At 46.9% G+C, this 23,279-nt stretch overlaps 1 protein-coding gene across 3 annotated transcripts in view; it reads left to right on the top strand.

Moving 5' to 3' along the window:
* Positions 1-23,279, top strand: part of LOC147748145 (complement C3-like) — a 1,551,795-nt gene that overhangs the window by 923,148 nt on the left and 605,368 nt on the right. For all 3 annotated transcript variants that reach the window (XM_086959014.1, XM_086959019.1, XM_086959009.1), the window contains exon 21: positions 5,252-5,461. In XM_086959014.1, coding sequence (XP_086815140.1) covers positions 5,252-5,461 — 210 coding nt within the window. The remainder of the gene's footprint in view (positions 1-5,251; positions 5,462-23,279) is intronic.

Raw genomic sequence — 23,279 nt, 5'->3', positions numbered from 1 at the left:
GCCAAGGAGAGATTATATTTTAATCTCTTATCTAAGGAACAGAGAACTTCACAAAGTTAACCCTTCTATTGCTTAAACACTGCAAATGTAAAACACGTTTGTCTTTTTGGTGTATAATAAACAACACCAGTTGGTAACAAAAAACAAATTAACAGCACCTTTTATTTATTCACCAAAAACAGTTTAAACATTTACATGTTCAATGTGCCTGTTTAACAATAACGTCCCAATCAACCGTTTCAGAGCTTTGTCACAAATTTAAATGTGGAAAAAACATGTAACACCAAAAATGTTGTTTCAAATTTCTTTTTATCATATTTATTGTTTTTTTAATAGGGTCATTTAGTTTTTAAGTGAAAATGATTATAAGAGCGTCACTACATTTGATGCCATTGCGATTTACTTAAGATGATTAGTTCATCTTCATTTTCCTTACAACTTCTGCCCTGATTTATTGATGAACATGATGCATTTGGCGATGCATGCCGCGCAACAAAATTAGTTTATATTGATTTATTTGTCTACTTACCTGCATTCATCCATATTCCGGTGTTTACTAAGCAGCTACTGGATTTAAAGTGCTGCACCTGCCTACTGACATCCGTCATAATGACAGTGTGAAGGCAGGCCACACCAAAGAGCAGCTTGGAAGCATGTCATAGTAACTATAGGGCATTGGTATGCGTGCTTCCTTTTACCTAATCTGGCTCTTATTTCACTTATGGTACAGGGCCACCTTGTGGCAGATCTCGAGTAAGACACTGATTAGGGCATCTTGCGAGGCAATGTGTGGAAACATGGGTAGATAGCTCTGGGGGCGATTCACAGAACTAATCTGAGATAAAATCCTAAACTTACTACTCCTGGTATTCACAGAAGGCATTTACTAGAAGTAAAGTTAGGACTCCTAACTTTACTACTACTAAACTGAGATGAAATCCTAAACTTACTACTTTTGGTGTACACAGAAGGCATTTAGAAGTATTACTACTACTAAATGCCTTTTGTGAATACCAAAAGTCATAAAGTTAGGATTTTGTCTCAGTTTAGTAGTAGTCCTAACTTTACTACTACTAAATGCCTTCTGTGAGTACCAAAAGTAGTACGTTTAGGATTTTATCTCAGATTAGTTCTGTGAATCGGCCCCTCTGTATTCCCACAACTTCACCTGGTATTCTTTTAAGAATATTTGCCCACTTACACCAAGAAAATAGGCCGGTGTGCGCTGATCAAGTGGACTACCTGTTTGCCAAGGAGAGACCTGGGACTCAGTGAAAGCACTGTGGGATAATGACATAGTGCCATGGGCAACCATGAAGTCTTCCAAAACAATCAAAAACTGAGAAAAGTGTGGAGACTGGCTGCATCAAAGGGCCACTTTGTAGTCCCATCCTGAATATAATTTTAATTCTTGGTTACATTTGTCTTGCTTTCCTACAGTACATTCGGTTATGTTTGTCGTACTTTGCTACAGTACTTTTGGTTATGTTTGTCCTACTATGCTGTAGTACATTTGATTGTGTTTATCCTGCTTTGCTACAGTACATTTGGTTATCTTGGTCTTGCTTTGCTACAGTACATTCGGTTATGTTTGTCTTGCTGTGCTACAGTACATTTGGTAGTGTTTGTATTGCTTTGCTACAGTATATTTGGTTATGTTTGCCCTGCTTTGCTACAGTGCATTTGATTCTGTGTGTCCTGCTTTGCTACAGTACATTTGGTAATGTCTGACCTGCTATGCTACAGTACATTTGGTTATGTTTGTCCTGCTTTGCTACAGAACATTTGGTTTTGTTTGTCCTGCTTTGCTACATTACATTTGGTTATGTTTGTCCAGCATTGCTGTGAGAAGTTGTCCTGGTATATGCTGTCCACTAATTAACATGGGCACCTTGCACTAGTCAAAGCGACCCTTATGATGTATGAGGTCAAAGATAACCTTTAGAAAGCTATCCTAGTGGTAGCTGTGGAGAGCAGCCTTCAGGCTTAATCTTTAAGGAATGTAAAGCAGCTTGTTTTACCAGAATCTCACCTTTAGTATTAACTAAATGAAAGGAGAAACACACAGTAGTTATAAAAATATGTAATTATTTATGTAACACTCTAGTATCCTCTACATGAGGATACAACACAAACACACAATACTTTAGCTAAGAAACAGTTGTAAGTAGTACAATACACCGTGGGATCCAGGGGGAGACCAGACCGTATACTAAAATAGTGGTATAAGAACCACGACTGGAGTCAACACAGTGTCTGTAGAATTGACGTGTGACACGTAGAATCACTGGGACACCAAGGAACCACTCAAGGTGAGTAAAAAGGGAGCCTACGGAGGACGGGTGCGTGCAGTGTGCTAACACGACCGCGGGTGCCGTACAATTCTATTGGGAAGTCGCAGTTACCAATTTAAAATATAAGCACCCTCCTCGGTGGACTTCGAGGAAACCCTTTGGAACTTAGGAGGTTAGAGAACAACCCCACCTGTGGATACCGTAGTACCAGAGTTACCTATCCCAGGGCAGCCAGGTGCATAGGCTTGGAGTGGTGCCGTTTTCATCGGAGGGTTGCAAAGAAGAGCTGCTGCCGGGAAGGAAGAAAGTGTCGGTTGGAAAACAATGGTAGATTCATGATGGAAGGAACCTGAAAGCGGAGGGGACAGAGTCTGGGTCAATTCAGGTTGACCAGGGGCTCAGTGAACTAATGCCCACCGATAACGGGTGCTTCAGGTGCGAAGAAAGGATGCTAGACTCTGCAGCCACGAGGACCAGGAGATGTTGACGATGACCAGGAGCCAGATGCGAGCTGTCACACGAAGGATGTTGAGTGTTGAGGGGTTAGTGTCCGGCTGGAAGACCAACAAGCCATGGCAGCAGCAACCCAACAGGAAGGTCAAGAAGGTACGATGTGGACCAGCAAGGTCCAGGGGCCTCAAAAAGCAATGAGGAGTCAGGGCATGTCTGAGGCAACCAGGAAAGCCCAACAGAATTCAAAATGACCCTCAGGAGTACCCAGAGGCCAAAGGACCACGAGTCGCAAAGGGACCTTAAGCAAGATCACAAAGTACCGGCCCATGGAGCACTCGGTGTGAGAAGGCCTAAGTTCCTGTTGGAAATACTGCTTGGGGTCAGTATTACACGGAGTCCAATGCACAAGCTCTGGAATTGCCAACAATCATATGCACTTGCAAAAGTACACGGTGCACAGGGGTTCGGGTTATGCAGTCCCCACGAGGAATACTGGCCTCAAACTCAGTGAGAGGATAGATCTACCTCAAGGAACTTTGGAAGCCACCTCCTATGTTGCTGGAGCCTTCGGAGTCTGCAGGAACTCTGGATTAACAGACCGGTCAGTTGTGTTTCGGTGCCTGTGAATGCAGGGGAGTGACTCCTTCACCCCAAGGGAGATTTTTTCAGTTGTCCTTAATGCTCCACAGGTCCTGCACAAAGTCTGTATGGTGCAAGGGCACAGACAAAGTTTTGGACAGAGAGGGAGACGAAGGAGGGCCCAGTCGAAGTCCAGCAAAGTCCAGAGTGTCCAGATGGTCAATGGTCAGTGGTTTCTTGTTGCAGAATCTTGTCCACGTAAAATCTAAAGTCCTACAGCCAGATAAGCCCTTAGGTACCCACGGGAGACGGTTGGACAGATTCAAGGGACCCTACGAGGAGAGGGTCAGGACAGAGGGGAGGTTACTCCCATGTCCTTTTTAAAAAAAAGAAATCTGTAATGTTTTTCAGAAAAAACAGGAATACGTAATTGTACAGCTTGACATCCATATCATAATTTGCAATAGGCAGTGACGTTAGGTTCTAACATTCTCCTTGGGTGCATCATAAACATCATGTCTCAGCCACATTTCTCATAGTTGGCAACAATATACCTCTACATACAATACATCACTGTCAAAAGTACTGTTATAGGAACAAGGGGATACTAGAAAAGGTTACTCCCATGTCCTTTGTCCAGTTTCGCACCAGAGCAGGAGCCAACGGCTCCCAGAACTGGTTTGAGCTGGACTATGCACAGGGGCACCAAATGTGCCCCAGGTGCAGACTTTCAGGCACTTTGGTAGTGCCCCCACCCAGCCCCAATACACTAAATCCTGTCTGGGAGGTGGTCACACCTCCTTGTGACAGTATGCCTTTTGTGCTGCCTTCCTCTGCTCGAGCTTGGCTCAGCAGCAGGGGGGCTAAAATGTGTCTCTGGTCTGCAGCATCTGTTTAGTGCTGACAGGGTCGAGAAGGCTGGCACCTGAAAGACCAGTGACCCCACAAAGCTCGCTTCAGAAGGGTGGAATCATACCTTCCACACTGGTTACCAGTGTGGAGGTATGATTCCAAGGTGTTTGATACTAAACACAACATGTTTTGTTTCAGCCGTTTTCAAGATAGCATTTACGGCAAGGTTATTATGCACCTCGGAGAATGGTCTCCGAAGGATGCAGAGGGGCTCTTCTCATGCAGGGGGACCCTCCCATGTAAAACCCAGCACCCTGCCTTCAGGATTGTTAAGGCCTGCTAAAGGGGTGACTTATAAGTTTTAAGTATAGTGACCTATAGATATAGTGAACCTATATCAAAAGTAAGTGGTGCATGCACCAGCTTACACAGGCTGCAGTAGCAGACCTGTAGTTACATTTTGCATGGCCTCTCATGGGTGGCATAATACATGATTCAGCCCATGGGAGGCCTCTGGAGTACCTATGCCCTGGGAATATGGGTACCATGCACTAGGGACTTACAAGGGTAACCCAGTATCCGATCTGGAGTATACCAAAGTACATGACGTAACATTTTAAGGAGAAAGCATATAGACTGGGTCCTGATTAGCAGGATCCCAGTCAAACTTGCCAAAACAGTGTAACATCAGGCAAAAAGTGGGGGTAACTATAAGAAGCAGATCATGCTTTCCTACTATTGCTACAGTACATTTGGAAAGGTTTGTCCTGCTTTGCTACAGCACATTTGGTTATGTTCGTCCCGCTTTGCTACAGAACATTTGGTTATGTCTGTCCTGCTTTGCTACAGTACACTTGGCTATGTTTGTCCTGCTTTGCTACAGTACATTTGGTTATGTTTGTCCTACTTTGCTAAATTACATTTGGTTAGGTTTGTCCTGCTTAGCTACAGTACATTTTGTAATGTATCTCTTGCTTTGCCACAATGCATTTGCATTGCTTCAGCCATTGTTCTCCTATGTTTTCTGCAAGCATTGTACGCACTGCTAACACTCTACCCATACTTTCCTGCAGGCCTCTGTTTTCTTCCAGTACAATGAAAACATTTGCAGTCTGGCCACAAGGTCCAAGGGCTACAGAGCAACGGTGACCGTTCCGGGGCATTCAACATTAGCTGTACCATATGTTGTGATCCCACTGGAACTGGGGCAAATACCCATCGAAGTGCAAGTTAGGGTCAAGAACGGCCCACAAGACGGCATCCAAAAAGTTCTCAATGTCGTGGTAAGTATGATTGTGACCCATGTCCCACACTCACTTTTCTGCTTTGCTTATGTTATGTCCGAGTCATTTCTCATAAAACTACTAAAGTGAGATAAAAAACAGTTCCACAAGAGTTTTCTATCTATAAAAATATTGAATTCAGAAGGTCAACAAGGTGCATAGGTCTAGAGTTAAGTACAGTAAATAAATACTTACCTTTACATATTTACCTTGAGGATAAAGCTTTTGACCATATACTTGATTCAGTAGTTTTGTAGGTCGATATAAAAAAAGCTCTATATTTTAGCACACCACTGACAAGGAAAAGACTAGTGGTTACAAAACAGGGTGTAAATGAATCCCTATGATGTGTCAGGGATTACTTCCTACACATTGTTTAGCGTTTTCTGAAGACTATTGTTGTTATAGGCTGTTGGGATGGAAAAGTCATCTGCATGGTGATGGACGGCCACCCCGCCCTTAGTGCCCCAGCTGCATGTCTATCTGGATCCCTGGTACTGATTTTTGGTCATGGGTGAACATGAATCATGTGTGAGCTCCATGACCTAGGCCTGCCTCATAATACAGTCTTGTTATGCTTGCCACCAATTTCTGACCTTATTGTGGTAGAGGGTTTCATACCTTACATGGAGTTAAGTGATAAGAGCACTGTGGTGGCAGCATACCCGTTTTGTGTTTAGTGGTGGCCAGAAGTGTGAACAGATCTATTTAACTATCTTGTAGGAGCATTGCCTACTGCTTACTCATGCAAAGTTCTGTGACTGTGTACTTAGCTCACCTTTGATCCCCATGCATTGTGTTTAGTGCCGGACAGCGAGTGATACTTGTGTGTTCATGCTGGGATGTATTTGTGACTGTGTATGGTAAATACCATGAAGACCTGAGGGTTCCATTTTGGATGCCCATTGTCTGGAAAGGTTAGAGGAAGCGATGACCGTAAACCCCAAACAGGAGATGTGAATTGCTATCTGTTAGAAATTGGTTAACTGGGGTGTGATCCCTGGTAAAGCAACAACCACACCCCTAGTCAGGGTAAGGCACAAGCAACCCCCAAATTAACCTGTTCTCAATCCCCTGGTAGCTTGGTACTGAGTAGTCAGGATTAACTAAGAGGCAGTGTGTAAAGTATTTGTGTAATACTTCAAACAGTAGAACAGTGAAATTACCACACAAAAAGATCCCACAACAGGTTAGAAAAAAGAATGGAATTTAATAAATAAAACAAGACCAAAAAGACACAAAAAAAACAATCCGTAGAACTGGATTTATGAATTTCTAAGGAATTAGCTGTGATATAGCACCTAGAAGCATAATGTGCCAACTGTGGCACGATGAACAATGGATTTTACCCAGATCTCTTGACTGCGCATGAGTGTTTGATTTGTTCAGCATTCTGTCCACCGTTTGTTTGCGCAGAATTTTTTCGTGGGATGGATATAACTAGACCTTGGTCCCTTGCTCGCTGTGCCACTGGTTTCAAGCTAGTCTGGCTGATGAGGGTTGATACCCAGAAACCGGTCCCAGAGTTTGATTCCAGTCCAGAGAGGACTCGGTGTGGTGGTTCGGGCTGGATTGTTCCCATTAGGAGCAGGGTCAACACAGATTTGCATAAACTGGGTCCAAACTGGAGTGTCATGGTGAGCAAAAGGACAATGGATTTGACCGAGATCTGGAATGAGGGTAAATGTTCGAAAAGTTGCAGCACTCCGTCCATCAGCTTGTTGTGCTGCTATATTAACTGTGATTATCCCGTTCCTTGCTCGCGGTGCCTTGAATTCAAGCTAGCCTGACTGATATGAGGTGATACCCTGAACCTGGTGCCAGGATGCTTGTTTCTGGTTCAGGAAGGAACTGGCCTGGCAATTCAGGCCAGACTGTTCCCATCGGGAGCAGGGTCAAGACTGATTTGCATATGGCTGGGTCCAAAATAATGTGGCATGATGAGCAACAGAAAGATGGATTTAACCTAGATCTGTGACTGGGGGTCAGTGTTTGAAAAGTTTCAGCACTCCGTCCATCATTTTTTTTGTGATGTCCTTTGCCAGTAATGCATGTTATTGACTCAACCCTGTGTGTCTTAAGCCAGCCCTGCCTAACCTTCTGCTACTACTGTGATACTAATGCAGATTGTTGTTTTTCTATGGAGTGGCCACACCAGACCATACCAAAGGATCCTCAGAACGAATCTGACAGATTAGGAATTATGCGCATTGGCCATTGGCCATCAGTGTGTGTTGTTAGGTGTGCACAGTGTTGTAGGTCAGCGTTATGCGGTCCCTGCACTTTCGGGTATTGGGTGATGATAGTATGGTATGTGAATTTGAGCCTTTGCTGTATATTGGATGATCACTGTTTCATAATGGGGCTGCACTTTGTGATACTGGGTCCCCAATTTATGATCATGGGAAAAAGTGGGATCTTGGCTTAGCATTGTGTATTTAGACGGACTGGGACAGCACGTTATATTGAGCTGAGTGTTTTTGATACACAGATGTTATGTACAGGAATCTGACACACATCTCAATAAATGTTTACCAGTGTAGCGGGGAAAAGCCAATTTGATTCTGTGCACAACTCAGGTCTATTTGAAGAAGGCATTGCTCTTTTACAGTTAGATCCAAACAAGGGAGTGATTATATTTTCTGTCTGTGCACATTCCTGATCCAATGACTTTCTATAGACAATATATATGAACATGGAATCCTTCAGTCTATCAGTGAATACCAAGCATTGCTAGTGTGATTAAAAAAGCTATATTTTCACAGCCAGATCTACTGATTGTATCACTGATTTTGATGAACGTATAATGCAACTGTCATAATACTTAGGTGTTTTATGAACTGAAAGCGCATCTCTTTCTCTGGTTTCTGAATTTGAAAGCACCCAAGAGGGGTGGACCAAAACGCTTAAAGTTGCCCAGACTGGATTCAGCTGTGGACTGTGAATAACGTGTAAATGTGTACTCTCAGGGCCCAGACTTTCTTTACTCCGTGACATGGAGTGGTTTTTGTTTTATCAAAGAGAGCTAGCTCTGGAGTGGGTGCTCCTAGCGTATGTTTGTTTTGGAATGAAAACTCCTTATGTTTATAGTAAAGCCCTCACTATATTGCCTACCAGTAGGGATGACCTGTAACTCCTACTCCTTGTAGGCCTCTGTCTTACGTAACCTTTCCTATATATTGTTTGTCTCTGTGCAACGAATGTGTGATGTAAAGTGTTCTGACATCTTAAAATTGTATGAGAGGTGTTATAAATCTAAATGAATCTAAGAGACAGTGGTTATGGAGACTTGGGGGCCATTGTCAAATTGTGGTAGTGAGGGAATCCATGGCGAGGTGGTCATTGGGGTGGCTCCAACAAACATTGTCGCACGCGGCACCACCAGTGCTAAAGTCGGCCCTGGTTGGGTTGGCATGGCGCTTGGGTGTAAACGGGTGACAGTTTAAAATGCTGGGGCTGAGTAAATTAGAGAACAGGCGATTGGAAGACTTACCTTTGCTGCGTGCGTGGACCCCCTCTTTTCATTGGTGACGAATGGGAGCTGTAGCCAGCATCTGCCACCAGCTTTTCAGAGCGGTCCAAGATTGTCTGGGTGTCGGTGTGGACTTTTCACCTCCTACGTTCAGCTGCGGCCTGGACATCTTGGGGAGGACGGAGCAGCTGCTGTAAGATCTCCTCAGCTGCTATCAGCGATAATAGGCATATTGCCAATATAGGCAGTATCACCCCACATGAAGAACATAGTATGCACAGCAATAAAATAAACACGCAAGACATGTTTTTTGGAAACATTTTGCTGCAGGTTTATTTCATACAAGAAATAAGTGCCAACGTGGTGGGTTAACTTATCGGCAATCCAAGGCCAGGTAGCGGTGACTGACCTAAGCTGTCCTGGCCACCTGATGATCCAACTTCACCGTGGCCAACCCAAACGGTGCTACCATTTTGTGGGGATTATCCCCCTTACATACCATGGACCACCAGTCCATCCCTTTATACACGCCTTTTTAGGGGCGGAGCATGTCAAGGCAAGCCCCCAGTTGCTCAAGCTTACAACTGCGGGCACTGTTGTTTTCCTCCAAGGTACTGCCATAAAGACTAATGGGGTTGTTTGGCTTCTGCACCCCTATTGTGCTCCTGAAGAGGGTCCCCCTATGTACCATTCAGCCTCCAGATCACCCTGTAACTCCACCTGCAACACAAAAATAACAGGTAAACATGTTCCTTCCCTAGCTACGCACCCTAGCCAGCACGCCGGGTATGCGGTGGAAGGGAGAAGGCATCACCAGAAGGACAATGAAAAGGAAGGACCAATGGGCGGGGGCAGGTATAAGTACCTTTACCCCACCCTCTGCTGTGCTGGAAGTGACGTGTAGCCAGCGCCGGACTTGGGGACTCCCAGGGGGGTCCCCACCACTAGACTTGATGTGCCTAATGTGGCACTAGGGTGGCCGTCCTCTTGAATGGGCCCACTGCGTTTGCCTTGGGCAGCCTCATAGTGCAAATATAGGCAAACTCACCCCACATGAAGAACATAGCATGCACAGAAATAAAATAAACACACAAGACATGTTTTTTGGAAAACCTTTTGCTGCAGGTTTATTTCATATAAGAATTATATGCCAATGTGGTGGGTTAACGTACGGGCGATCCAAGGGCAGGTAGCTGTGACTGATCTAAGCTGCCCTGATGAGCCAACTGCACTGTGGCCAACCCAATCGGTGATACCATTTTGTGGCGAGTATCCCCTTTAAGTACCATGGACCACCAGTCCAACCCATTACTCACACCTTTTTAGGGGCAGAGCATGTCAAGGCAAGCCCCCCCATTGCTAAGGATTACAACCCCCTGAAATACTAGCGGGGCACTGTCATTTTCCTCCAGAGGCCTGCCGTACAGACTCCTTGGGTTGTTTGGCGTATACACCCCTATTGTGCTCCTGAAGAGGGTACCCCTATGTACGATTCTGCCTCCAGATCGCCCTGTAACTCCGCCACAGCTCTGGATGTGCAGCCATCACATTCAAGGCCCCCCTCCCCCCACCAAGGCAATCAACATTCTTCACTTACAACCCGCTGTTACCAGAGCTTCACCTAGGCCCAAAAACAACAAGTCCCTGCCCACCTCCGGCAGGTGACCCTGTCCTCCTTCAGGTACCCCAGGGCGTTGGCATGTATCAGTCCATGTCTCATGCCAACATGGGCCTTCTGATTAGGGGTTGGCTAAGCCCTCTATTTTCCCCACATCGCCCAGACCCCGATTTTAGGATTCGCTGTTAAGCGTAGTATCCTTCCCTCCCATATCCTTCTCAATCCAACTAACTGATTAACATATCCACCACTCAAATACTTTCATATTTTTACTATACAAATTAACCATTAATTCAAATTAAGCTACTCACCGAAAAAGCGCTTTGAAGCCTCATCAGGGGTAGTAAACGCTATATAAATACAATTACAATACAATAGTGGAATTCACCGCCAAGGCCATCAGTATATTTGGTAACAAGTTATTGTTTGTGGCCCACACAATGCTTAAATCGCTACCCGCTGACCTCCAACTGTATGGGAGTACAGCGCCAGCAAGAAATATTACCCCATAAAGAATTTCAACCTACTGCTCTCTTCATAACCACAGTTCTGGGTGATATAATATATGAGCACTGTGTGCAATTATGTGTAGTTACATTTGAGGGTTGACTAAGCCCTTGTTTAACCCCCCCCCACTTGGCGAGTCCCAAATTCGAGATTCAAAACTGATGTCCACGCTGCACCAGCAACTGAAATATGGACCCCCGGGGTGGGTCTTTGGGCGGGGACGGTGTGGAGACTGATGACCAACGGCTCCCCTCCCCACTGACAGAGCTAGCACCTGAGACATGCCCTGCCTTCCATAGGAGTCCTATGACATGTATCAAATTTAAGCTGTTTCATGTACTTATGGGACACCAGGTGAGCCCCCTCACCTAAACCTAGACCTGAGGGCCCCTAAGGGTACTCTGATTCTTCTGCTATGTTCAAGACCTTATTGCCTGCAAACCCATCAGTCTGACTGCGATCTTCCAGTGCTGTGTGGCCATGCAGGCCCCCCACCCCCGAGTATGTAGCTCATGGGAAACATCCATTACAATGCAGTCATTACATCGAACTCCTTTTACAACACAGCTGTTACAAAATGCAACTGCCTTTACAACGCATGTCACTACAACGCGTGCCATTACAACACATACCATCACAATGCATTATAAGGTAAGCAATAGAGACTTTTTAGCTTTAGGGTGGGTATGGGTTTTGGGGTAGATGGGAATAGTAATTTGTACCCCTACACTATCCAACACTTACCTATTGTTGCACTCATTGGAGTGGGAATAGTAATTGTTACCCCTACACTATCCAACACTTACCCTACTGTTGCCCTAAAAGTATTATGCATTGTAATGGTATGCGTTGTAATGAAATGCGTTGTAACGGTAGTTTTTAAAAATGCTTTGCAATGGCATGTGTTGTAAAATCATGCGGTGTAATGGTAGTTGCGATGTAAAAAACGCGTTGTAAAAGCATGCGTTGTAATTGTTTGCGTTGTAATACCATTTATTTATAGCCCATAGACAGCTTTTTCTAAGGGTAAACCATAGTGACAAAGAAGTTTGCCAGTGCTTTTGGATTTGAGGACATGGCGTAAACATATGAGCAAAATCACCAGCCCTTTTTACATATGATTTCAATGTGTTTGGTAATCGACAGCATGTGTGCTCCAAACCCTTGTTTACCACACTGTTGGAGTAACAGCAAACTTTTGGAAATGACAAACTGACGTAACCCCCACCCCCCAGCTGACGGGCTTCAGGGGTTTATCTAAAATGCAGGAACCTGTTAGCTACACTCATCTGTTACAGTATTCTGCTTCATTTCATATGATCACAGCCTGCAAGCCAGTAACCGTCTGACTGCGATCTTTAAATGCTGAGTAGCCATGCTGGTGTCCCCACCCTCGTGTGAGTAGCCCAGAGCCAGGCCTCTGCTGATGTATACCAGAATGCAGACAAGTGAGTGGAAAAGCTACTGGGATGGTGAGAACCCTACTTACTTTCATTAATTATGGGAATGTTGAATGCCCAATAAATTGTAACCTTTGTGCTGTAACCCAATATTTCCCACAACTTTGGAACCCCACCACACTCTTTAGACTGACAAACGTCTGCAACCCGCCGAGCTGCAATGGCGATAATGCGGGCACCTTTTGCTTATTTATCATTTCTGTTGGAATGACCAATATGTTTGCACCAACTGTTTTCTTGATAAAACTATGAGAAACAGATTTATAATGTGTCATATCCAGTTTCAGTGAATGTTTGTCTTATGTGCACCAATCCCAAGATATGGGCAAATGTAATGCCTAAGCATCGAGAATCCCAATGCGGAGCTAGTGGGATGGTGAGAGCAGGAGGAGAGCCATATTTACAGATTACTTGCCTTTTTTTAACTTGTAGAAATGCTGAATGTTTCTAACTGTGTCCTTGTTGCTCTAACCCAGTTTCCCCAAAACTTTGGAACCCAAGCATACTTTTAGGATGACAACTTTAAGCAACCCACCTAGCTGCAGTGGCGGTAGGCGGGCAACCTGTAACACGCACTTGTTTAGCACATTTTCTGTTGTACTGAAAATGACATTTGCATTGACCGTTTCATTGATAAACTATGGCAAACAAGTAAATAATGTGTCCATATGGTTTCATTAACATTTGTCTTAGGTGCATCTGCCAGTAAGTAAGTACTTCGATTTGTTAGGCTGTCACACGCTCGTTTACAGAGACCAACTCTTGTATTGAAACGACAGATACATTTTCAGAGACCGTTTTATTGACAAACTATGGTGAACAATTATTACTGTGTCAAGTCCGGATTTAGTAAATGTTTGTCCATAGCGCATCTGCCAGTGAGTTCCTAGAATTGTTTTGGCTGTGTTAAATTAATTGCTTCAAACACACTTCAGGGCTGTAAGAACTGTGCTTAATCTTTGAGCTTTGACTGCTGAGATTGCTGAGAGTGCCCGTTCGATTCATAGATATCACTTTGCCATTTCATAGACCGTAAAATGGAAGGAGATTGACAGCACCAGACCCGTGCAAACAGAGACTTTTATAGCCTATTCTGTTTGGGGGCATAGCCTCAAGTTCGCCCTCAATAGTGTTTTGACTACACGCCACTGAAGGCCTCAGCAAGTGATATTGTAATGACTGATACAAAACATTCTACTCAGCATAAGACTGTCAGTCTTGTGTTGACGGAGCCATCCACTGTCCTTCCCCCTTTTGAAATCACCATCTATCCTCCCTGCGCAAGTGGCATTTGCCTGAGATCCTGGCGGGTAAACCTGTGGGCATGTTGACGCTGAATAGCAGAAGTATATTTATATCCCACTCAATGATACTCATATTAACAACCTCAGGGGAATGACAGGCTGAGAGAACCCAACGGGGTTTGAACTGTGATGAAGAGGTAGACCCCATATCCGTACAGTGGAAGCTGTAGTCCGATGTGCCAACAGACCCAGTAATAAATAGGTCCTGATCGCCTGCGAGTAAAACCTGTGTTGGTTAACAGTTCATAGCAAAAGTCCTTGTTGCCAACATTCTATACGCTATGCAGGGGCATCTGATAATTACTTTATGTCCTGTAGCTATATGAAATACCAAACCTATTGGCTTTGCCCATCATTGTTCACATTGTAAAGGCGGTCATTTGAGCTCCATGCCCCAAGGTGCATACTTTGCCTGCTGGGATTTGAGGCCCTCCGTACCCTGTTAAGTGCAGCTACAAGTACCAGTATACACTATATTGTTCGCATAAAGACTAGCCGTCAGTATACACGACCTACTGTCATTTGAGGCGATGTGCTACATTTATGTGCTTTACATTAGAGCTCTTGGCTTGTTCTGTTACCATTTCATTTTAACTTGTTTGGAACCTTAATGAGAGAGGCCAGTAATGCTTCAATTACTTACCGGTAATTGCATTACTCTGAGTCCTACTCCCTCGCTTCCCTTCATTACAAAATTGAGGCATCCCTGCCTCACCAGACACCCGTACCCACATGATTTGTCACGTGGGGACTATATATAGCCCCCAGCCCCCTCATACCTCCTGTAATACCACATAGATCGAAACCATACCAAAAGGTTGGCCTGGACCATCAGGGAGGGATGCAAGTAAGGGAAGCGAGGGAGTAGGACTCAGAGTAATGCAATTACCGGTAAGTAATTGAAGCATTACCTCATCGTCCCTCTCTCGCTTCCCTTCCTTACAAAATTGAGATGTACAAAGCCAAACAGGACAACCAAAGAAGGTATGCAAAAAACAGGTTTATCAAAAAACACAGAAGACCAGGGAAAAACCACTATTCAGGAAATAACCCTGTGTCCAAAGACATCAGCACAGTCAACCTCCTGTCCAATCCTGTAATGAGAGGCAAAGGTCAGCGGGGAAGCCCAGGTGGCAGCCCGGCAGATCTCTGAAATGGAAGCCCCTTGGACCTCCGCACAGGAAGCAGCCATGGAGCGAGTGGAACAACCCTGAACCCCCAAAGAAGAAAGGTGCCCTCCCTCTTTGTACGCCAAAGAAATCAGAGAACGAACCCAACGACTCAAGGAAGGAGTAGAAGGACGCAAACCCCTATTCACAGGACCAAAATTAACAAAACGGGAATCTGAGAGGCGGAAAGGAGCGACCCGCTCCAAATAGACCAGGAGAGCCCTCCTAACATCCAAAGAGTGAAGCCGCACCTCAGACTCCGAGGACGGGGAACCAAAAAAGGAAGGAAGAACCAACTCCAGATCCCTGTGGAATTGAGAGTCCACCTTAGGACGAAAGGAAAGAATCGGTCGCAACACAATCCTGTCATCAAATACCCGACAAAAAGGGTGTTCGGAAGAAAGAGCACCCAGTTCACCCAGGCGGCTAGCAGACGAAATGGCCACCAAAAAGAAAGTCTTGAAGGACAACAGGCGCAGTTCCACAGATACCAACGGTTCAAAGGGAGATGACATCAAGGCGTCCAAGACCAGAGACAGGTCCCAGGTCGGAAAATGCCGCCGAGGGGTAGGAAGAACATTACCCAAACCCTTAAAAAGGCGACTGACCAACCCCTCAGAATCCGAGAGATTGCCCCAAGAGCTCCTAAACGCCCTAATCGCAGCCCACTGCAAACGAAGGGAAGACACCTTCAAGCCCAAGGAAGCACCCTCCTGAAGAAACAGCATCACCTCAAACAAAGAAGAGGAAGTGGGGTCCAAACCTTTGACAAGACACCACCGACTGAAAGAACGCCAGTGCCGTAGGTAAGACTTGTTGGTCGAAGCGCACCTAGCCGCCTGCAGAGTAGAGGTCAAACCAGCTGGAACCCCTCGTCGCAGAAGACCTAAGCGTTCAACCTCCAAGCCGCCAAGCGCATCCGGCCCAGAACATCCTGTTGAAACGCCGGGAAGACCAAAGGGGGAGTAGACAGAGGCAGCAACCACTCCACCTCCGACCTCAACTCCACCAGGAGAGGAAACCAGGAGGCACGAGGCCACGCCGGAGACACCAGAATAACAGAAGCCCCCGAGGACCGAACCCGGAGCAGGAAGTGGAGAAGAAGGGGGAAAGGAGGAAACGCATACAGAAGCCCGCGGGGCCAAGGGCAGGAGAGAGCATCCACCGCCCAGGCCGACCCCTCCCGACAGCGGAAGACAAACCGGGACACCAAGGCATTTCCCACATCCGCAAAGAGGTCCACCACCGGAACACCCCAACGCAACGTCAGAGCCACAAACAACTCCCGACGAAGGCAGAAATCCACAGACGACGGAATGGCCCTGCTGAGGGTATCCACCCGGGAATTGGACACCCCCCGAATATGGATCGCCGAGAGCGCCAACAGATGAGATTCCGCCCAAACAAACAACCGCCTCGCTACTAGGGCTAGAGAAGAGGACCTCGTCCCCCCCTGCCTGTTGACGTAAGCCATGGCAGTGATGTTGTCCGGCCTGACCAGGACCACGGAACCCTGCAGAAACTGGGAGAAGGCCAACAGAGCCAAACGGACAGCCTCCAACTCCCTCAAGTTCGACGACATCCTGCTCTAAGCGGGAGACCAGAAGCCCCTGGACTGATGAACCCCCAGCCAGGCCCCCCAACCCGAGAGGCTGGCATCGGTGGTCACCACAACCGTAGCCGGAGGAGAGAGAGAGACACCCTTCAGCAAATGACCCCGAACCAGCCACCAACCCAGAAAAGATCTGATCTGAGGGGAAACCGGGATCGGAGAAGAGAGGGGAAGGCAATGGGGAGACCAATGCGCCAGAACATGAGCCATCAGAGCGTGCAAATTAAATCTGGCCCAAGGAACCAGAAACACCGTGGCAGCCATATCCCCCTCAACCTGCAGCCAACGTGCCGCCACCTGCACCGGATCGGACAGAAGAGACAGGATGTGAGACTGAATCTTGGCCACCCGAGCCTCGGGCAGAGTGATCACTCCCAAATCTGTCCGAAACCTGGCCCCAATGAAGAGACGATCCTGGGAAGGAACAAGGAACGACTTGCCCAGATTGACAAGAAAGCTGTGCCCCCTCAAAACGGCCAGCACCAAGTCTGTGTGATCAAGAGTCAACTGGAAAGAGGGAGCATGAACCAACCAGTCGTCTAGATATGGATGCAAATATATCCCCTGACATTGGACCAGGGCCACCAAAGGGGCCAAGAGCTTGGTGAAGACCTGAGGGGCGGACTTCAGCCCGAATGGCAAAACCGCAAACTGGAAGTGGAAGCTACCAACCGCAAAGCGAAGAAACTGCTGATGAGTCCGAGCCACAGGAACGTGAAGGTAGGCGTCCTGTAAATCGATAGACGTCATGAAGTCCCGGACCCCCACCAATGGGATGATGGACTGCAAAGTCACCATTTTGAAGTGGACGGTCCGAACTCAACCATTCACTCTCTACAGGTTCAGAACCGGCCGGAATCCCCCTGACACCTTCTGGACCAGAAACAAAATGGAATAACATCCCAGACCCCGCTGAGCCAGCGGGACCGGAACAATCGCCTTCTTCGACAGAAGATCCCAAACCCCCTCCAGCAGAGCCTCCCTCTTGGATGGAGACTTGGGGACAGGAGTAAGGATGGTGCCCCAGCCGGGCGGAACGGCAACAAAGTCTATAAGATAGCCTATCCTGATAATAGTCAACGCCCAGTGATCCCTTACATCGAGCCGCCAAGCGTCCAGGAAAGACATCAGCCTCCCGCCCACAGGACCTGCGGGCGAAACACAGTCGACGTCAGGACTTCCTCTTGAAGGAATCCGCCGGAAGCTTGGGACCAGGCAAGGCCGAAGATTTTTTGGGCCTGAAATGGCGTTGACGAGCAGAAAAGTTCCTGGAGGACTGGCGGGAAGACTGAAAAGACGCGGAGGAGGAAGGAGCCGGATTCCAAAAACTGCAAGAACCAGAGGCAGACACCTTGCCCTTGTAAGGCAGAGCATGCTTACGGTCCTTGAAGGCCTTAGTGACCATACTATCCAACTGGTCACCAAGGAGCAACTTGCCATAAAAGGGAATCTTAAGGAGTGAGGACTTCTCCGAAGAATCAGCCTTCCAGTCACGCATCCATAAGTTCCGACGAGCCAATACCAAGGAGCCAGAGGTCATGGCCGCAGAGCGAAGTACATCCGAAGAGACGTCAGCCAAGAGCTTAGCCTGCTGCTCCATGTGGACAAGCAAGCCAGAGCAGTCCTCCTCCTCCTGAATAGCCGTGGCCAGCTTGCCAAAGTCAGACACCAAAGACTGCGCCGCATACGCCAAGTAGATGCCAGCACGCAAAGACAAATTCCCAGCGGAAAAGGCTTTCTTCAGCGCACCAACCACCTTTTTATCCGTGGCATCCGAAGGCGAACAATCCTCAGGATTAATAGAAGTGCGACCAATAAGAGTGGCCAACATGGCATCCACCTTCACAGAGTGAGGAAGAGAGACCTCCCCCTCCTCCAGGGAATAAAGCTTCTGTAAAAAGCGAGGAACAGAGGCGCGCTCAAGGTCCCGCCATTCCCCCGATATTAAGTCTTTGATGCGGCCATGAAAGGGCATAGCGAGCGCAGGAGGCTTAACATATTGGGGAAAAATGTCCTCTGACACCATGGGAGCAGCAAAAGGAGAAAACCCCAAGTTCTCCCTGATGTGCTGGAGAATAGCAGGCACCTCCTCCCTACGCACAAACTTCCCCGAAGACGTAGAAGGCATGGCAGAGTCCAAAGAAGAAGATGAGTCCTCAGAGGGAGAGTCCCCCGGACCCCCTGCAACACGAGAAGACCTGCGCCTTGGCTTAGCACCTCTCGCCTCCAGAGCACAGCAGCCTCAATCATGGACTGCACCTCAGAAGCAGACAGGAGGGCAGAAGAATCCACCGGACCCTGGGACCTGGTCCGACGAGCCGGGACAGGCACCTCACCATCATCATCAGAGGAAGACAAAACCCTCAAGTCCGTTTAGCCATAATGAAACTGACAGGGCAGAACAGCCGAGGCAAGCCCTTAAATAACGTGCAACACAGCCCCAGCCGGGAAAAATCCAATAGAATCAAAGACACACGAGGCAACCAATGAAAAAGCCTCGTAGAAACAGAAACCAATCACAAAAACATCAAAAAAGTATCAAAAACGACCTCAAACGAGGCCCCTACCGCAAAGGAGCATCGGAAACAGCCAGCCTAGAAGCCACAGCACATCCGCCAGCCGCATTCTCCATTCCGGCCCTCCGAACCGGAACCACAGCCCCAGCCACTCAGGGCCGGTAACTCCGTCACCCGGAACCCGACCGCCCAGCCGCCGAGAAGTGCACCGCAACTCCAGAAACGCGGTGGGGAAGGCTCGCGCACACCAGGTCGGCGCCGCCAGACCCAGGATGGCAACAGCAAGAGAGGGAGAAGCCCTCAAAACAGCAGAAAAGATCGCAGCTCTGCAGAACGGCCAGCGCGTGGGATGCGCGTCTCACAGTGGTGAGACAGAAAACAACAGGAGGTATGAGGGGGCTGGGGGCTATATATAGTCCCCACGTGACAAATCACGTGGGTACGGGTGTCTGGTGAGGCAGGGATGCCTCAATTTTGTAAGGAAGGGAAGCGAGGGAGGGACGATGAGGTAATGCCATTACCAAGAGTGTACTGTAAAATGCTGTCTCTGTACTTCATTAAGTTGGTTAGGGGGGATCCGTTTTTTATTTAAACTCTATAAAATTGGACCATTAGTGAACTAATTTGTTTTACCTAGTGCTTCAGACCGTGCTTTGCTATTTCAGAGCTGTGTCTGGCAGCTGCTACCCTCTATATGTGTTCCCTGTCCTTACCGCAGGAGGAGGAAAGGTGGCTAATTGTGATTGACCTTGACTCTGATAAACATAACATGTGTATTTGAGCGTAACTTCACCCAGAGATATGCTGGCACTGATTATCAGGTGTTTATTGATATCTAACTTAATGATACTTATTTATCAACCTCAGAAGGATGAAAGGCTGAGTGGGCCTGCCAGGATCTGAACCTATGACCATGAGGTCAAACACAGACCCTTACAGTGGGTGGCTAATCCACTAGCCACTAGACCTGTGTCTGCATTCAGTACAGGGATCCAATGCTTTTGTATTTCTAGAGCAAAGAATGACCACACGTGCAGCTCTCCATCGCTATTTAATCATATTTATCTGCGCTGGCAAGTTGAAAAGAAAGTACAGGTGATCCCCTCTAATGCAGCGGGACCTGTGTTGCAATCTGCAGGTTCAAGCTCGAATTCTCCTGATGGTTCTAGCAGTCCACATGCCTGCTGCACAGCACTGCCCCTTGCCACTGGGTCATCCTACCCTATTAGCGCCCTCTGAAAGGCTGGGGAAATTGTATCATGCTCTAATCTACTTTGTAGTTTACATTGCCATACAACAAGACCTTTCAGACCAGCGGAGTAATCCAATGACCTATTCACATTAAATGCGCTTGTGATCTGCATTGTACATGTACCTTGCTTTTGACAGATAAATTGATAAGAAGAGACAACCTAGCAAGAGTATTGACAATTTGACACATGGGGAAAGGCAAGCCTTGAAAATTTGATGGAGGATGATAGCATTACCATTCGCGAAGCAGACAAAGGGGGAATATAGTGGATGTATGACGTTACAACGCATGCTTTTACCACGCATGCCTTTACAACGCGGTTTTTACATCGCAATTCATTACAACGCATAGCGCTTAGAGGTGCTGAATAGTGAAAAGTTTAATTTACTATTCCAACACCAGTCCCCGTGGACACTAGGGAAGGTGTTGGATAGTAAATTAAACTTATTCCCTATCCTAGAGCGCCCCCAGCGCAATGCGTTGTAATGGTTTGCGTTGTAAATACCGCGTTGTAAAGGCACTGCGTTGTATAAGTTTTGTTGTAACGGTTGTTCACCAATATAGTCATCATGAAAAGCACTGATTACGAACAAGAGATTCTATCCCAACTTGGTGATAGTGAGTGTTATGAACAGCTTCATCAGAATCCAATGTGGATACTGTCTGACCACATTAATAGACACCTAAAACAATGGCAAGGAATGGGCCTACTGGATGATGACAAGGTAACATATTTAAGAGTAGATCGCCCTGGATGCCCGTGCGTTTACATGCTCCTAAGCATGGGCGGAAAATCCGTTCCGCTCGCGGATTTCGCAGATTTTTGGTAAATTCGCAATCCGCGTGATTCGCAAATTTCCCGCAAAATCCGCGAACGGAAATCCACGAACGGGGATTGGGTCAAAAGTTCAAGCTGACTTTTGTAACTCTTTTAGAATGGCGCCAGCAAGCTGCCAGATCCATTCTAAAATAGTTACAAAAGTCAGCTTCAACAGGAAGCTCTAATAGATAAAGTAAAGCAGGTGCTGCTCAAATTCAGTTACACAATCATTAATCACCCCCAAACATGGGGTGATTAATGATTGTGTAACTTAATTTGACCTTAAACTGGAGCACCTGCTTTACTTTATCTATTAGTGCTTCCTGTTGAAGCTATTTCTAGCTATTTTAGAATGGCCTTGGCATCTTGCCGGCGCCTATCTAAGTGGGGCTGAGGGCAGAAGGGCACAAAAGTGGGACAGAGGGCAGATGGGCATAAAAAACAAGAGGGTGGCAGTGATTAAGCAGGCAAAAAAAAAAAACAGCGAACACCCGCGAACACGCAAAAATAAAAACATCCGCGAATTCGCAAATTTTGCGGATGGCCAATTCGCAAATCCGCAAATTCGCGAATCGCCAATTCGCAAAATTCGCCCATGTTTACATGCTCCCCAAAATCCACAAAAACCTCCCATTCCCACCTGGTAGACCCATCATATCGGGCAATGATGAGCCAACGGAGAGGATTTCCGAGTACGTGGATATCTATTTGAAACCTTTGGTGAGTAACTTACCCTCCTATATCCGCGACACCAAGCACATTTTGGGGACCTTATCAGATTTGACTTGGGACGAAAACATGACCTTTGTGACATTGGAAGTGACAGCATTGCATACCAGTATCAGGAGAGATTTTGGTCTACATGCAATTAGAAGCATTTTGAACACCAGATCGGCCGGGGCATGGGACCATACTGAAATGTTGATCAATATGATAGAACTGATCCTTGATAACAATGTTTTCTTCTTTAAGGAAAAGTGGTATCGGCAAAAACAGGGAATAGCCATGGGCTTCAGATTCTCTCCCTCGTATGCCAACCTTTTCATGGGTTGGTTCGAGGAGACGTGGATCTGGGGCACCTGAGGCACAGAGTGGAGTGTCTCAATCCTATTTTGGGGAAGATACATCGATGACTGCCTTATAGTATGGACAAGTATCTTGTGGGCTTCTTTGCACACTTAAATAACAATGAATACAATATCAGGTTCACATTTGACTACAGTAATAAGAGTATTACCTTTTTGGACACAGAAATGTATATCAGGGAGAACCAGATCCACAGTAGACTATTTCGTAAGACTACTGCAAGCAATGCAGTCCTCCATGCCTCCAGCGCACACCCTGCACACCAGATTAGGGCCAACCCTTTTGGTGAACTTATTCGGGCGAGACGTAATTGCAGTTAAGACCCCAAATTCGAGGAATGTTTTAACAGTAAGATGGCCTGTTTTAGAAGAAGGGGTATGACAGACACAGACTTGAAAAAGCCAAAAAGAGGATTAAGATGATCAAGAGAAAGGGCCGTGGCTACGCAGCGTAGCGAGATGGCCGCTGTTCTGTAGAGCTCCGGAGCATCCAGCCTATCCCACATATCCGAACCACTCATCCGATCAATCTGCAGAGGAAATCAACAACCGGAAAGTGATCTGAGTTCACAGCCGAAAGAACGGCCCCTCTCACTGAATCCCTCTGGTGTCGGTTGTCCGCAGCGCCGGGACACCCCCATCGGGGGTAGCCGCGCCCTTTATAAGCTTAAAAAAAAATATATTAGCTGCGTTCCAGGCTGAAATATCCTCCTCGGAAACAAGCGGCCTGCTGATCAAGGAAACGCTGGGACATTGAGTGACGAGAGGTTGGGCGTGCGTGGTGATGCCGGCGGCAGGACTCTAGGCCTGGATCCGAGTCGATCGCCCCAAAACACCCCCCCACAAAGACATTTGACTGTGGCTATGAAAGGCGAGGCTACGGTCCCTGGGCAAGGAACCAGACTGGCAGTCTTTGCACGACGGATCAGTGGGCTGGTGTGAAGAGGGTGGGGCCCGGTGCCGAGATTTTTACCGGCCAAAGAATCCCGAAAATAGTGCCACG

This window comes from Lissotriton vulgaris, chromosome 1_1 (genome assembly GCF_964263255.1).
Source record: "Lissotriton vulgaris chromosome 1_1, aLisVul1.2, whole genome shotgun sequence".
Lineage (NCBI taxonomy): Eukaryota > Metazoa > Chordata > Amphibia > Caudata > Salamandridae > Lissotriton > Lissotriton vulgaris.
This window is presented reverse-complemented; position numbering and strand designations above follow the sequence as displayed.